Source organism: Mastigoproctus giganteus, chromosome 11 (genome assembly GCF_048544385.1).
Source record: "Mastigoproctus giganteus isolate SK-2022 chromosome 11, ASM4854438v1, whole genome shotgun sequence".
In the NCBI taxonomy this organism is placed as follows: domain Eukaryota; kingdom Metazoa; phylum Arthropoda; class Arachnida; order Uropygi; family Thelyphonidae; genus Mastigoproctus; species Mastigoproctus giganteus.
Genome location: NC_143585.1, coordinates 102,709,914 through 102,726,734, shown reverse-complemented (window position 1 = coordinate 102,726,734; position 16,821 = coordinate 102,709,914). Strand labels below are relative to the sequence as shown.

Here is a 16,821-nt window from a genome sequence, read left to right as displayed (position 1 = left end):
TAATAAAATAGTTAAAGAATTAAATAACCAATAAAATAACCAACCAGACTAATAAAATAGTTAAATAACCTTTACAGCATTTAAATGAAAAAAAAATTACAATAATTAAGCAGTCATCAAAACTTTTTTCTACTGAATTTAAATTAAGTTTAAAAGGCTGAAAAGAATGCAACTTAGTGGAATTAATTTTAGAAAAGGTAAGAATTAAATTTACAGAATATTACAGAAAACCACTTAACAGAGTTTATTACATGAAATATACAAGAAATATTTAAATAAAATAAGAGGGGGAAAATTGTCTAGTAATCTCCTAATCCACTCCTCCTTTAATTCTTTTGAATATAACAGAGTTAGCTATCCTTTCTGCAACTGCCAACTCAAACATCCTTCCCTTGATAGTTAAGAGTTTTAATGATGGCACCTGCATTTGTAGCAAAAATGATGTTGGAGCACCTGGCAGGTTTTTTTTTTTATGAAAACCCCAAACACGAAAGGTATCAAAACCTATAATACTTAGTACCGTGCATGGGTTGAAGGAGAAGTAAGGGGGGAGGGGGATGCTGGAAACTTTACTCTAGAGACTAAACATGGGTTTCACCACTTCAAGCCTCCAATAAGCAAAGTGGTGGTATTTCACCGGTTGATGAAAGTCATCTGCCACCTACATGTGCACATTCTTTTTTATTTTTGGAAAACACTTTTTTTAATTCTGCTTGAATAATGCAAATATTTCTTCTTTTCTTAATGAATTGCCAGGCTTGTTGTGAGTAACTTTAAGTTTAAAAAAAATTAAAATATTTAAAACAAGCTGTTTTTACACCTTTTATTTAAAATAAAATATTGTTTGAAATTTCAAACTGCATGTGCATATATTTCTGCTTGTTATCTATGTAAATGTTATTAAAAAATTTAAAAACACACATATATATATATATATATATATATATATATAAGGTACTATGCTGATGTTATTGAGGCAGTATTAGGTGGTTCAGAAAGTTGCTAGCTTGGCAGGGATTCACAGAATAATTGATTAACTACAGAGGCAGGCAGAAGTGTAAGTGATTCTTGCACTGCTTTTATTGGAACATCTAGCAGCCTGGAAAGCAAGGAGTTGGAAATTTCCAGGTGTTCTGGGAATCCTCATGACACAAGCAAATACATGGATTGTGTTAGGTTAACTAAGAGTGAACACAAGTGCTTCTGGGTGCCTCTGTAGCCAGGTGGGCAGGACAGCAGTGTGTAGCACACGCTTCTTGATTAGACCGGGGTTCGAGCCCATGACCACCAAATACAGAGGATGCAGAAAGGTCAGGGAATGACCACTGCATATCCCCGGAGCAATATGGCCTTAGTTGCTAATGCTCCTAAAAACCAAATAATAACAATAGCTTCTATATTTGTGTGTACACTGATGCTAGGAGCATAGTTAATAAATTTGAAGTACTGGTTAAATCAATAAAGGCAGACTTGTAGGGATATCAGAGATATGGTGTCACTTAGACATAGGGGATGTAAAATTTGAATATGGGGAGAACAATGTATCCAGACAGGGCAGAAGATGGGAGTTATGCTTCTTAGTTAAGAAGCACATAAAATCTAAGAGTGCATCCAGTCGACTTGGGTGGCAAGTGCAAGGTTGAGTCAGTTTGGTGTGAGATATGCACTGGGAAGATAAAATGAGAGTGGGGGTGTGCTGTAGGTCTAATGACTAAGAGTATACCAAACAACTATGCAGAGAAAAAGAGTTGGCCCGTAAATCAGAATGTTGTATGCTAATGGAGGATTTTAATTTTCAAAATATTGGCTGGAACTTGTGGGTTGGTCACTCACAAACTAGCAAGACTTCTGTAGATTTATTGGATGACTTTTTTTTTATTGCAGGATATTAGAGAGGCAATAAGAGAAAGCAGTACTCTTGATTTAATTAACAGTGACCTGTCATGCATTAAAATCTGCAGAAAAAACACCCACTGGTAGCAATGATCATAATCTGTTGATGTGGGATTTATTTGATGAGGTAATCACCATGTAGAGCAGGGATTCTTAACCTTTTGCTTTAAGTGAGCAAAATTTTGCAGCTTACATTATGTGCTAGCACCACATTAAAATATAAATTTTTTTTTGCTTAAAGATTAAAAATTCATTTTAAGTAATTTTTATCCGTATTATGCATGAAAGAATAATATTTTTCAATTAAAAATTTTTGGTGCTAATATTACCTTATCAGTGTGAATCTTGACTTTGAACCTTGACTTTGCCAAACCTTTGAAATTAATTTCTCCATTATGAAGGAGATGAAAATTGCAATGAAGATTAATTTCTTCATTATGAAAATCACAAATTTTCTTCCAAATGTGATGTCAACAGTAATGATAAAGCATTTTCACACTTCTGTGTTGATCAAAACATAGAAAGTACTTTGAACGCTTCTCTCTGTAATAAAGGAAATTTTTTTGCAGTTGGAAGAACCCCAGAATTTTAAAATAGTTTTTTGTGTTGGAAAAGAGATTTCAGAGCTAAAGACTACTGCATATCAACAAGTTCAAACTCAGCAGCTGCTACTTCATTTTTATTGAAAATTTGTTCCTGTTACTGATTTCAAAATTTATGTATTCAAATCTTCCTTGGAATTGGTCATCAAGGTCTTTGATTACATTCATTACAAACGTTGGGCACTCCCCAGCAGTTTCCTCCAGAGATTTTTTTAAGAGTTGATTCTGAAACACTAAGTTTTCTCAAATGCAATAATCTCTTCTTCAAAAACTACCACAAATTTATCTTTTCCCTGTAGCCTCAAATTTAATTCATTTAAATGGCTGAAGATTTCAACCATGAATGAAAGTGTAATCTTGAAATCTTCAGTAAAAATTTCATTAAAAAGGTTTTCTTTACTGCTTTCTCTTAGAAAAGCTTTTAGTTCTTCAAACACCACCCAAATTCTGGAGAGCACCTTTCCATGACTGAGTCACTGAATCTCTGCATGGGTAGTAAGATCAGAATGCAGTGCTTGAAGATCTTCCAAAAATATTTTTAGAAGTCGCTCATTTGGGGATTTTAGCAATAAAATGGTTGATGACTTTAACAATGACTTTGAGACATCCTATAATATCTTTTTGATCTATAATTCATGAACACAAGGCCTCAATATGAATCAAACAGTGATAATGCACAAAATTAGGTATCCTTTCATCTCTATTAAGATAAGCAATAAGGCCTTTGTTTTAACCTATCATGGAAGGTGCACCATTGATAGCAATTGATCCAAGTTTACTCAGATCAATTTTGTGCACTGTGAGGAATTTCATAAGTGCGTCATATACATTTTTTCCAATTAAATGGCAAAATAGCCAAAAAACCTTCTTCACAGCTACCATCATGTTGAATCAAACGAACAAAGTTCTGATATGCCCAAAACATCAGTCAACTCAAATGCCAGTGAAAAAATACACAACTTTCGATTCTGCCTAATAATTTGTTGAATATTACATCTGCCATTTTATGAAATTAAACTTGATTTTAAATGGAGCTAATCAAGGTAGCTTTCTGTTTTTCTGATAAGATGCTAGCAAGCACTTCTAATGATGACAGTACACAATTTTTTTTTTTTTTTTTTTTTTTTTTAATTTTCCTACCAGTATAAGGCAATGAATTCTTTGCAATTATATTTGATAAAATAAATGAAACTTCATTCACCAACACTTTACTACTGTTAGCTTCACCTAAATTTATCTTTTAGGTGAAGTTGAAACTTGAAAGACAGAATATTTTTCTGTCTTTCAAGTTTTTTTTTCCTTCTTGAAGTTTAGCTTTTATAATATCACTAAATTTGGGAAGAGCTTCATGAAAACTCCTATGGCTTGTTGGGTAATGTCATTCACAATTCAGCTTCTGATAGGCAGCCAAACATGCCTGACATAATAAGAAAATTACACCAGTTCCACTGTTATCTATTACCAAATAATCATATTCCCAAGAGGACTGAAATGCATACATTTCATTTTGTTTCTTTGCATTTGAAAAGTGTAGGTCTAAATCAGACGACTGCGAAGGTAGTGTTAATCCATCATTTTTTCTCATCATGGTTGTTTTGGTTTCTTTTTAAAAAAATTATTCATCTTGAAAGGGTTTAGTAACTTTAGTTAAATCTGTTAAAAGAAAATACATTTAAGTTTGCACACAACACTTACATCACCTTTGAGTATTTTGTAAAAAATTTTCTTACTAAAATGTCAAATTAATAAAATCAAACTTTGATTGACTGTTTTTGAGATTAAAATGCTGCAAAATATATAAAATTTTCCTCCAATCACTAACAAAAGAAAGGATTTTCTAGCGAAGAATGGTATGGATTTTTGTAGATTATTGCAGAAAGTTGAGAAATAGAAAGCACCTTTTTAATAAATTTAAATAAATTAATAAATAAATTTAAATTTGTGTGAATTGTAAATAACAAAATAAAAGTTGGAACACTTATCTTAATAGAAAAACACTAATCAAAAATTATCTCTAAGTATGGCTTTTTTTATCATAAAAATTATAGCTGCAGAAGAGCTGGGCACCCTGTATATTTCCAGTCTGCCGTAGGTCCTTGCAGACTGAAGATGTGTGAATGTATCTCCAATTCACAAGGGGCGGGGGGGATCAAAGGGTAACACAAATAATTACAGACCTGTCAATTTAACTTCTGTTCCAGGGAAATTAATGGAATCAATGGTTAAAGAAGTAATGGGATTATCTAGACAAGACTGCAGTTATACTTCAGACACAGCATGAGTTTGTTAAGGGAAAATCTTGTCTGTCCAATTTTATTGGATGCTATGATGCTATGATGTAGTCACAAAGGAACTGGATGCAAAAAAATTTTTTTGATATCATATACAGTAGACTCTTGATTTTCCGGGATAGATGGAAAAAAAAAAAAAAAGAAATCCGGGATAATCGATTTCCCAGTTAATCCAAAAATATCGAAAAATGCTCAGCAACCTACATAAATATGCTGATAGATAAACGAAAAAACTTGCCATGCACTACTTGTCTCCAATACGATGCTTCCCTTCATTTTTTACGATGTCTATTTTAAATCTAATAGCTTCCCTCCTTTATTTTTTTTTTACGATGTCACATATGGTTTAATCACCAACATTATAATGGTTTATTAAAGTTTTAACGGATGCATGGTTTTCAAACTTTTGAATGATTTCAAGCTTTTGTTCAATTGAAAGCACAACTCTTCTGTGTTTATTCATCGTTTTCGTGATATTTAAACAAAAAAAAAAAAAAAAAAACCCATAAACAAAGAAACAAAACTTGTCTCTTTTGTGGTGAGGTGGAACACAACAATCCATGCAATGCACTACAACAAACTAAACTTTTTTTTTTTTTTTTTTTCAGCCGCAGATGTGAAGACAGTGGGGGATTACAGGATAATATATACATTTATCTCCCAATCACGACTTATAATGCCACTTCTTGTCGCTTATTTATGACTTGTAAAACATCTGTTTATGCGTATGCTATTTATTTTTTGAATTTTATCATTTCCAGTTGATTTTTTTTTTTTTTTTTTTATTATTATTTTTTTAAAATTTGGATTCTTGAAGTGTCCCTGTTAATTCGATCTCAAATTGGAAAATTGAAGCAGTGTGTTATTAAGGGCAAGTTACTGCTATGGATAAAGGGACGGTTGAGTGGGAGAAGATAGAGAGTGGTAATCAGTGGACATTGCTCTTCATGGACTGTTATTAGTGGAGTCCCCCCTGCTTTGTTGTTGGGCTTATTGTTGTTTTCTATAATTATCATATTGGTAAAGGCATATCAAGTTTAATGCCCAAGTTTGCAGATGATACAAAGGTTGGTAGGATGGTTTATGACAGTAATGAAATAATGACAGTATGCTACTGCAACAGGAGCTAGAAAAGTTAGGCAAATAGGCTGAAAAATGACAGTTTAACATTGACAAATGCAAAGTACTGCATTTGTAATTGTACAGTCGGATATGAAGTGGGGGGGTTGTCAATGATATACAGGAATTTTGCTAGTGGGGATAAGGAGATGATTATACCATTGTATAAGGCAATTGTCAGGCCACATCTTGTGTACTTCATACAGGTCTGGAGGCCTCATTTTAGGAAGGATGTAGAGCTGTTGGAACAAGTACAGAGAAGAGCAACAAGATTGGTGAGGGGAACTAAGGAATGCTCTTAGCAAGAAATGCTGCAGTTATGCAAATTGCAATGTCTGTAGACTAGACACCTGCAAGGTGTTTTCATTGAAGTTTTTAAACTTTGAATTGTTTGAGCAAGCTCAGTGCTGATGGGATTCTTCCTCTTGCTTGGACTATGCACATTTTTTGACATAAATTAAGGAAGGTTGGTTGTAGAACTGATGTGCAGAAGTTTGCCTTCAGCCAGCGAATGGTTGATTGCTCGATTAAGCTTTCATCTATTGTTGTGGAAGCTTGATAGCTTATATAAATTTAAGGAAGAACTGAAGCTATTAGAGGGAATGGATAGGTGGGGAAAAAAAAAATTTTTTTATTTTTTGACATCAATAATGTCTATGCTGGGGGAACCCTACAGCACTCAGGCTGTCATGAAAAGTGAAATGTCTAACTGCTGTTATATCTCCAAAACTAATAGACAATAGTATAAACAATTTATGCTTATTTTGTCAGGTATATAATGCCGTAAACGAATATGCAAGAAAAAATTAGAAATGTTTATATTTAATATCATTTTTTCGAAAAAACTACTAAAATTCTCATTTTGGTTATATTAAACTATGATAGATAGACATAAACAGTAAGCGACAAAATTGTTCAAAACAATTTATAAATGTAAAAACATAGTTTTTACATTTATAAATTGTTTTGAAGTAGTGCTTATGGTTCCCGAGTAATAGCGATGCAAAGTTGAGGGAGTTGAAAAATTTTGGCATTTTCAAGTTTGTTTTTGCAATATCTTGAAAACTATAAATTTTAGACAGAAACAGTAAGCTACAAAATTTGTAGAGCTCTCAAATTTGTGTCTCTACAAAAAAAAAAGCAACAAAATTTGAGAGCTCTACAAGGATATATAACTAGATTTCAAATCTGGTTTTAGTTTTCAAGAGTTGAACAACTAGTTAAAGTAACTACTTCATTCAGTTACTTTGCATTTGTTGAGCAGTGTGATTGTTTCATTTAGTTAAGTTGTGACGATGCTGAAAGTTACATCAACTAAACATATTCAAATATTTCGACAAAATCACCAATTTAACGTTGAAAAGCAATCGCCAAAGTCTGTGGCGGAACGCAAGAGAGAGAGTTATCTAGATTCACATTTCTGTCCAATTTCCCTTTCTTTCACAATATAACTTCGAACACTGGGCTGTAGATTTTGGCATGCATTGTACTTGTGTGCAATGATGCAACAAGTACAATGCATGCATCCAAGAAAACTCAATTGTACGCAACAAGTGCAGTGACATACCAAGTTGTGTACAATTGAGCAACAAAACTGTTGCCCTTTGAGAGCTTTACAAGGATATATATAACTAGATTTCAAATCAGGTTTTTAGTTTTCGAGAGTTGAACAACTCGTTAAAGTAACTACTTTGTTCAATTACTTCGCATTTGAATGTTCACTTACGAACATTCTATCTTAAACTTGCATCATATCCTACAAAATCTACTACGTGTGGTCAATCATGTATCGACTTGATCTTCAATCGCAATGTTAATAATTTGAATTGTTTCAACTATGTATCCACTTTAGTTACCACAAAACTTTATTGTTGATTGTAAATGAAAATACAGACTAAAATAAAACTGATTTTATTAAGCTTAAATTGTATTTGTTCATTTCACATGTTGAAATGAACCTTGATTCATCTTCAGCATCATGGAGTTAACATGTTTTTTTTTTTTTTTTTTTTATGTATAAGCTTCTTTCTTGCATAATATGCCACTAATAATGTTAATGCTGTTTATCTTTCTCTATATTCAAAACAATCTGCATATTCATACTATGATTTTTAGTGTTTTCCACCAACCATGGAATAAAACGAAAGACGAAAAAACCCAAATTTTTAAAAATTTTTAATATTTACAATAAATTATTTACAAACCAAATATTACTGATAGTAATTTTAAAATAAAACAACTGTGATATACAGGATAATAATAAAATGCTGAATTTAAAATGCAATAAAATATACTGGTTAAAAGCGCTAAAATACTAACTGAAGCTTTCAAAGGCTTCTGCCTTCTTTCTCAACAGTGTAATTTCTGTTCTGCGGTGCATCATTAAATACCAGCAGGTTCACGGTGCATCTCACGTGAACGTGTACTGTTCCCGTCAGAACCGGAAGTGGCTCGGGAGCGTTTCAGGCAAAAACGTTCATCCCCTCCAAGGATTACCGCCTCAAAGAGGGGATGAATACGTGTGCCCCTATCTCTATTTATATTTTTCTCAGTAGAACTAATTCTCAAGCTCTTGAGCCACTTGCGGTCCCAAAATCTATGCGCCCGATCAGTGATGACCGCTTCATCTGGGGAGATTTGATGTTGCTTCTCCCAGAAATGTTCAGCTACAGCGGATTTGCCATAGTCTGCATTTCTTATTGCATTTGTGTGCTCCCCCAGACGATCTTTGAGACGCCGTTTTGTTTCTCCCACATAACACTCCCCACATTCCGGGCATTTAATACTGTATACGACCCCACTTATATTTTCATTTAAGACAGGGTCCTTCACCTGTGACACGATTGTGTGCAGCTTCCTGCCTGGGAGCTGCACACAACGTGTCTGGTAATTCCTTAATACGCGAGCTAAACACTCGGATAGTAGGGAATGTATGCGGTGGCTATTGGCGTGAAGGACTCACTTCTACTCTGCCCTCCACTAATGTATTTCTCCATGATCCTCCGGGGGTAGCCACACTTCAAAAGATCCGCTGTAACACGTTCATACTCAGTTTCTATCCTCTGAGGTACTGCAATGGGATTTTGCCCTATCCACTAATGCTCTTACTACACTGTTCCTGTGATAATTAGTCTGCGCTGAGTTGTAGTGTGAATATTGGTCCCTGCACATAGATTTTCTAAATACTTTTGTTTTCAAATGCTGGCCTTCTCTACAAATCAGCACATCCCATTGCAGTACCTCAGAGGATAGAAACTTGGAGTATGAACGTGTTACGGCGGATCTTTTGAAGTGTGGCTACCCCCGGAGGATCATAGAGAAATACATTAGTGGAGGGCAGAGTAGAAGTGAGTCCTTCATGCCAATAGCCACTGCATACATTCCCTACTATCCGGGTTTATCCGAGCGTTTAGCTCGAGTATTAAGGAATTACCAGACACGTTGTGTGCAGCTCCCAGGCAGGAAGCTGCACACAATCGTGTCACAGGTGAAGGACCCTGTCTTAAATGAAAATATAAGTGGGGTCGTATACAGTATTAAATGCCCGGAATGTGGGGAGTGTTATGTGGGAGAAACAAAATGGCGTCTCAAAGATCGTCTGGGGGAGCACACAAATGCGATAAGAAATGCAGACTATGGCAAATCCGCCATAGCTGAACATTTCTGGGAGAAGCAACATCAAATCTCCTCAGATGAAGCGGTCATCACTGATCGGGTGCATAGATTTTGGGACCGCAAGTGGCTCGAGAGCTTGAGAATTAGTTCTACTGAGAAAAATATAAATAGAGATAGGGGCACACGTATTCATCCCCTCTTTGAGGCGGTAATCCTTGGAGGGGATGAACGTTTTTGCCTGAAACGCTCCCGAGCCACTTCCAGTTCTGACGGGAACAGTACACGTTCACGTGAGATGCACCGTGAACCTGCTGGTATTTAATGATGCACCACAGAACAGAAATTACACTGTTGAGAAAGAAGGCAGAAGCCTTTGAAAGCTTCAGTTAGTATTTTAGCGCTTTTAACCAGTATATTTTATTGCATTTTAAATTCGGCATTTTATTATTATCTTGTATATCACAGTTGTTTTATTTTAAAATTACTATCAGTAATATTTGGTTTGTAAATAATTTATTGTAAATATTAAAAATTTTTAAAAATTTGGGTTTTTTCGTCTTTCGTTTTATTCCATGGTTGGTGGAAAACACTAAAAATCATAGTATGAGTATACCCAACCCCAGAGGCCTATTTGAAGATCTGCATATTCAGTTTCTCAGTTCAACTTTCTTTTTATGGTAAACAAATCATTTTGATTTTTTATTATCTTTTTCTTTTCTTTTGTTTGGAGTTAAGAATTTTTACAATAGTCTGATTTTTTACTTTTAAATATGTTGAATTTCAGAACCTTATCTGGTGTATATTTTGTATTGCTGTTGCCATCATTGCAAGTATAAGTATTTGTAGTTCTCATCCACCAACCCCACCCAGCAGTAGTTCTGCCATCACCACATATGCTCCATATATGCAAAGTTTGAAGCAGGTAAAAATTCATACATTCTTAGATTTATTTATTTGTGCTTTTTTAGAAATGTTTTAATTAGAAGTTGCAGTAATTTTACTCTTAAAAATTTTTCTTCTCTTTGCTGAGGTATTTATTTTTAATGTGCATTTTTTGCAATTTATCTCATTTTGTCTTATTGCATAACTTTTTTTTTTTTTTTGCAGTAGATTCCACTAAGTTTAATTATATCATTAAAGTCAGCTTGTTTAAGAGAATCTTTTATTGTATTCTTCAGCAATGATTCTCAAAACATTTTGTTTAATTTATAGTATAACAAATTTCATGTTATATAATAATATTTTGTTAAACAAGAAAACTGATCTATAATATACATAGGATTAAAATGTGATGTGAATAAAATGAGTGTGATCTCCAAGGAAATATGCATCTTTCCAGTTCAAACGTGTCTATTGTTAATAAATTGAAATAGTTTTATAAAATAATGCTACTCTGTGTTACATTTTACCATTGATTGTCTGAGGGAACTGCTGCCACTCTAGTGATGGTGGCATTTGGACTCTTTAGATTCAATTACATCTGTCCATTTAGTTAACCTAAAGTAACTAATATTGTTTTTAATTGGATAACTCGGGTCACTACTGTGACCAGTCACTGCAGTGCCTTGAATTTTTTTATTAGATTCACCTACTGAACGATGTTATCCAGTTAAAAAAATGTTTACTGAGGTGATGTAGACTGGTGATGTGATGTCATCAAGTGATGGTGAGTGATTGTGTTGTCTCTGTGTGGACACAAAACACTAAGGGCTTTCCAAATACCAGAATTAAATTGAATATGTTGAGAGAGAGAGAGAGAGAGAGAGAGAGATGGGGTGGGCTTGGGAATGTGGGAATTAACAATTAAAATTAGATTGAAATTAATTAAAACACATACTTCACACTTTAAATGCAATAATTTATTGATACTGTAATATTGAAAAACCCTACATCCAAAACATTGTGTACTAAACTTACTGCTTATTTACAGACAATGTTTCTGAATCTACCTTGGGATTCAGTTTCCTTTCATCTGTGCCCCTATCCATTTTTGTTTGATCACAGATAACTGAATCCTAAAGTGAATTCAGAAACATCTATAAATAAGCAATTAGTTGAGTAAATTCTTGTACATATTTTATTTTATTTATTTTAATTACTAATTTTGTATCATTTGCTTTTTTTAATAAACCCTTTGAAATGATTAGAAGCAATATTTCATTATTGAGTCTAATCCTGATACCTGACTTTTTTTTATAACATTAGTTGAGTATGATGTTGAGTATTTTGGATGTAGGGTTTTCAACATTGTCAATAAACAAATTGTTTATTTTAAAATATGGAGTTAGTATATTAATTAAATTTAATCTAATTTGGATTCACATATTTCTAGTTTGTTAGAGAATGCCAGTCTGTCAAAATTTAAACCTGGTTTAGTGTACTAAGGTGAATTAACTGGAAACGTGACCACTTAGAAATAATTTTCTTTAAAACTGGATTGATCACTGCATGTGGGTAGCAGTAATGGCTGATTAATATACCAACTGTGTGGTACTACACTCAGAGTAGTGGATAATGAAAAGGATATGGGATAATTGTGGAGTAAGATATGAAGGTCTCTGAACAATGCAGACAGGCTGCCAGGTCAACTCATCGGGTTTTGTTAATGATATACAGGAATTTTTGCTAGCAGGTATAAGGAGGTGTCAGGCCACATCTTGAGTATTGCATTGCAGTACAGCTTTATATCCTTCTTCATTTTAGGAAGGATGTAGAGCTGCTGGAATGGGAATAGACTGGTAAAGGGAACAAAGGGGTGCTCTTACCAAGAAAGGCTTCAGTTCTGCGAATTTTAGGTGAAATGGGAATTATTTATTTATTATTTTTATTTTTTTGGTTGAAGCTGTATTAGCTTGCTTCCTTTTCATTATTTGTCACTACTAATATTAAATTTATTCAAATTATCCATTTCCACAATGCCAGGTGGAATTTCTCTCTTTGGCTGAAAGCAAATTTTTGCACATCTATCCTATAACCATCCTCTTCTAATTTAAATTCGCCTTCTTTTCTGTGCCATCTCAGATAGATTAATGATGCCATTAGCATTTAGTTTATTCGGCTCATTCAAATCCTTAAACACCTCAATCAGGTCAAATTGCAGATGTCTAGTTTCGAGATGCTGCAATTTTCAGAATGTGGTCTTTCATGATACGAATATTATTTTTATTCCCCTGACTAGTCTTGTTGCATTTCTCTCTGCATTCATTCCAGGAAATTTACATCCTTCCTAAATTAAGGCTTCCAAACCTGTATGCAATACTCAAGGTGCAACCAAACAATTGCCTTATGTAAATAAGTAATCATCTGTAAAGTAATTATCCTTATGTAAATTGATTCTTGCACTGCTTCAATTGGAATGAGTAGCAGCTTGGAAAACATGATGCAGGGTAGTATTTCAGAGGCTGCTGGGAGTCATTGCAGTAAAAGTAAACACATGGGTTGTGTTAGGGTAGCTAAGAATAGGAATTGGTGTACACGCATGTATACTTGCGTGTACACCAATGCTAGGAGTTTGGTAAATAAATTTGATGAATTTGAGGTGTTGGCAAAACATCAAAGGCAGATAATGTTGGGATATCAAAGGCTGTGTCACACAGATATAAAGAATGTAGAACTTGAATTTGGGGAGTACAATGTGTACAGGAAGAACAGACAGGATAGGAAGGGAGGAGGGGTTAGGCTATTAGTTAAGAAACACATAAAATCCAAGGAAGTGCAGCCAGTCAAAATCACTGGACAGTGCAGTGTAGAGTCAGTTTGGTGTGACATAAGCACGGGGAGATCAAAATTGAGAGTAGAAGTGTGTTATAGGCCTAATGACTCTGAGTATAATAAAAAAAAACTGTACAGGAAAATAGTGGGCCAGTCAATTAGTCTTAAAATGGGGGATTTCAATTTCCCAGATATTTATTGACTGGAATTTGTGGGTTGTTTGCTCATGCACTAGCAAGGCTTTTGGGAATTTATTGGATGATTGTTTTCTACATCAGCATATTTGGGAAGCAACTAGAGGGAGTAATACTCTTGATCTGATTATCAGTAGTGATTATTCATGCATTAAAAATCTGCAGATAAAGGAACCACTAGGTGGCAGTGATCACAGTGTGCTCAAGTGGGATTTACTCAAAGAGGTAACTACCATCAGGGGTAAAGGGAAGGGTTTTTGCTTTTGTAAAGATTACTACAGAGGTCTGAGACAGTATTTAAATTCTATACGGTGGGACCAACTGGTGATGTTACCAACAGCAAATTCAAAATGGGAAGCATTCAAAGAATTAATTGTGGAAGATACTAGGCTTTACATACCAACTAAGAAATATTGTTCAAGGTTTAGGCCTAAATGGATGAACTAATGAGACATGTGGCAGAGAAGAAAAATGCATGGGATACATATAAATTAATGGGTGACATGGAAGCCTATAATAGATATAAGCTGGTCTGTAACCAAGCCACAAAGGAGATTAGGCAGGTAAAGGCAGATTATGAGAAATCTTTGCAAAGGATGCAAAGAAAAACAGCAAAGAGTTCTTTACCTATGTAAAGAACTCTAGAAGGAAAGGGTTGAATCAGATTGGTTCACTGGATATTGATGGTTCAACTGTTGATGATCCTGCTCAGGTGGCTAACAAACTAAATGAGTATTATACATCTATATTCACACATGAGGAGTTATTCAAGGAGGGGAATGCCAGAGGTGAATTAAACTCTGGCAGTGAGCTAGATGATTTTGTAATAACTTAGAGGAAAGTGGAGGAGAAATTGTTGAAGATAAACATAAAAGCACCCAGGGTGGATGGGATCTATCCAGTTATATTAAAGGAGGCAGCAAAGGAAGTAAGCAAACCCTTAGCCATAATTATGAGAGCTTCCTTGGACTCTGGGGAGGTACCCATGGACTGGAGATGTGCAAATGTGACCCCTATTGACAAAGGAGGAGGATCAAAAGGGCAACAAGTAATTATAGACCTGTTAGTTTAACTTCTGTTCCAGGGAAATTAATGGAGGCACTGGTTAAAGAAGCACTGCAGGATCATCTAGACAAGATTTCAAAGTTTTGTTAAGGGGAAGTCTTGTCTGACCAATTTGATTGGATACTAGATGTGGTCACAAAGGAACTGGATGCAGGGAATAACTTTGATATCATATATTTGGATCTTAGAAAGGCTTTTGATACTGTTGCACATGGAATAATGCCGCACAAATTGGAGCAGTGTGGCATTGGAGGCAAATTTCTGCTATGGATAAAGGGATGGTTGAGTGGTAATCAATGGACACTGCTCTTCATGGACTAATGTTATTAGTGGAGTCCCTCAGGGTTCAGTGTTGGGTCCATTGTTGTTTTCTGTATTTATAAATGATATTGATGATGGTATATTAGGCTTAATGTCCAAGTTTGCAGACGATACGAAGGTTGGCAGGGTTGTCTGCAAATTGACTGCAAAAACTGTCAGAGTTTTCTAGATCAGTTTTCTAGATCCTGTTGTAGCAGCAACAGGATCTAGAAAACTTGAGCAGATGGGCTGACAGGTGACAGACGAAGTTTAATATTGACAAATGAGAAGCAGTAACCCCAGAGTAACGTATCAACTCAGTGGTACTACACTGACAGTGGTAGAGAATGAAAAGGACCTAGGAGTAATTGTGCAGGCAGCTATGAAGTTTTCTGAGCAGTGCAGACAGTCTGCAAGAGTAGCTCATGGTGTCTTGTCAATGATGTACAGGAGTTTTTCTAGCAGGGCTAAGGAGGTGATTATCCCCTTGTATAAGGCAATGGTCAGGCCACACCTTGAGTACTGTATACAGGTCTGGAGGCCTCATTTTAAGAAGGATGTAGAGCTGTTGGAACAAGTACAGAGAGGGCAACAAGATTAGTGAATGGAACAAAGGGTTGCTCCTATGAAGAAAGGCTCAAGTTTTGCAGATTACAGTGTTTGGAGACTAGGCACCTGCTAGGTGCCTAGTCTCCAAACACTGTAATCTGCAAAACTTGATCTGATTGAGGTGTATAAAGCCTTGAATGGTTTGAGCATGCTCAATGCTGATGGGATTCTTTCTCCTGCTTAGAATAATCACCCGAGAGGACATAAATTCAAATTGAGGAAAGACAGTTGTAGAATAGATGTGCAGAATTCCTTTAGCCAGTGTGTAGTTGATTGATGGAACAGACTTCCATCTTTTGTTGTGGAAGTTGATAGCCTAAATAAATTTAAGGCTGAGCTGGACAGGTATTTGGAATGAAGGGAGGGGTGAAATGGGAGCGGTTTTTTTGGCTGATGCTGCATAAGATTGCTCTCTTGCATCGTATGCCTCTACTAATGCTAAATGCAAATCTCTTATGAAAAAATTACTGTATGTTATTGACAGAATCCCATGAGCAGCCTTAATGGACTCTCTCTGCACCGCCAAACTTCGTGTTGAACTATATAATTATCTTGAGGTTTTCTTTTGTTTTCTGCTACCTGGATTGCAGTATACTCAAATGTTCATAATTCTGTGATTTGTGATACTTAAATGCAGTGCCTTGCATTTATCGAACTGAAACCTCAATCTCATCTGCCTAATTTATACAGATTTTGTTGGAGTATACCATTATCTCTGTCATTAAACCGCCTTGGCTACCTGTCTATTAATAGCAAACTTAGACATGAAAATTGATATGGCTACATCGATATTATTAATAAATATTAAGAACAGTATGGAACTCATCTCAGAACCCTGAGTGACTCTGCTCATAACATTAGTCCAAGAAGAGCAGTGATGATTTATAACACTGTTTTCTGCTACTCAACCATCCTTTTATCTATATCAGTAGCCTTGTCCATAATGCCACACTGCTCCAACATGAGTGTTTTATGTGGAATAGTATCAAAAGCTTTATTGAACTTTTACGATGTTAAAATTATTTTTTGCATTCAGTTTCTTTGTTACTGCATCATAAAAGCTAATTACATTAATCAAACTAGATCTTACCTTAGAAAATCCAAGCTATGACTGTGGAACTTGCAGAGGCTGACACATTGAATTCATGACAAGTTGGTCTGAGTTCCCTCATAAGAATTTGCTATTTTCTCATGAAGCACAGTTACTGTATAGTGATAATATTTGCTTTATTCAGTAAAGCTCTAGAAAGATTACTGCTGTGCATTATCGTATTCAGAAATAGATCACTACTATGCAGGTTCATATTTAGAAGTAAGTATACTTTTTTGAAAACAAAGATGAAAAAGTAAGTATTTCCAACTGATCTTATTTTTAAGCATACAAACTAATTCACAGTTGACAAACTAATTATACATGTTATT

General features: G+C 34.9%; 1 protein-coding gene across 3 annotated transcripts in view; it reads left to right on the top strand.

Moving 5' to 3' along the window:
• LOC150078312 (solute carrier family 49 member A3-like) overlaps nucleotides 1-16,821 on the top strand; it is a 148,008-nt gene that overhangs the window by 65,329 nt on the left and 65,858 nt on the right. For all 3 annotated transcript variants that reach the window (XR_016547643.1, XM_090385249.1, XM_090385248.1), the window contains exon 5: nucleotides 10,305-10,442. Coding sequence is in view for 2 of the 3 variants with exons in the window: in XM_090385249.1 (XP_090241375.1) it covers nucleotides 10,305-10,442 (138 nt within the window). In the remaining variant the exon portion in view is untranslated. The remainder of the gene's footprint in view (nucleotides 1-10,304; nucleotides 10,443-16,821) is intronic.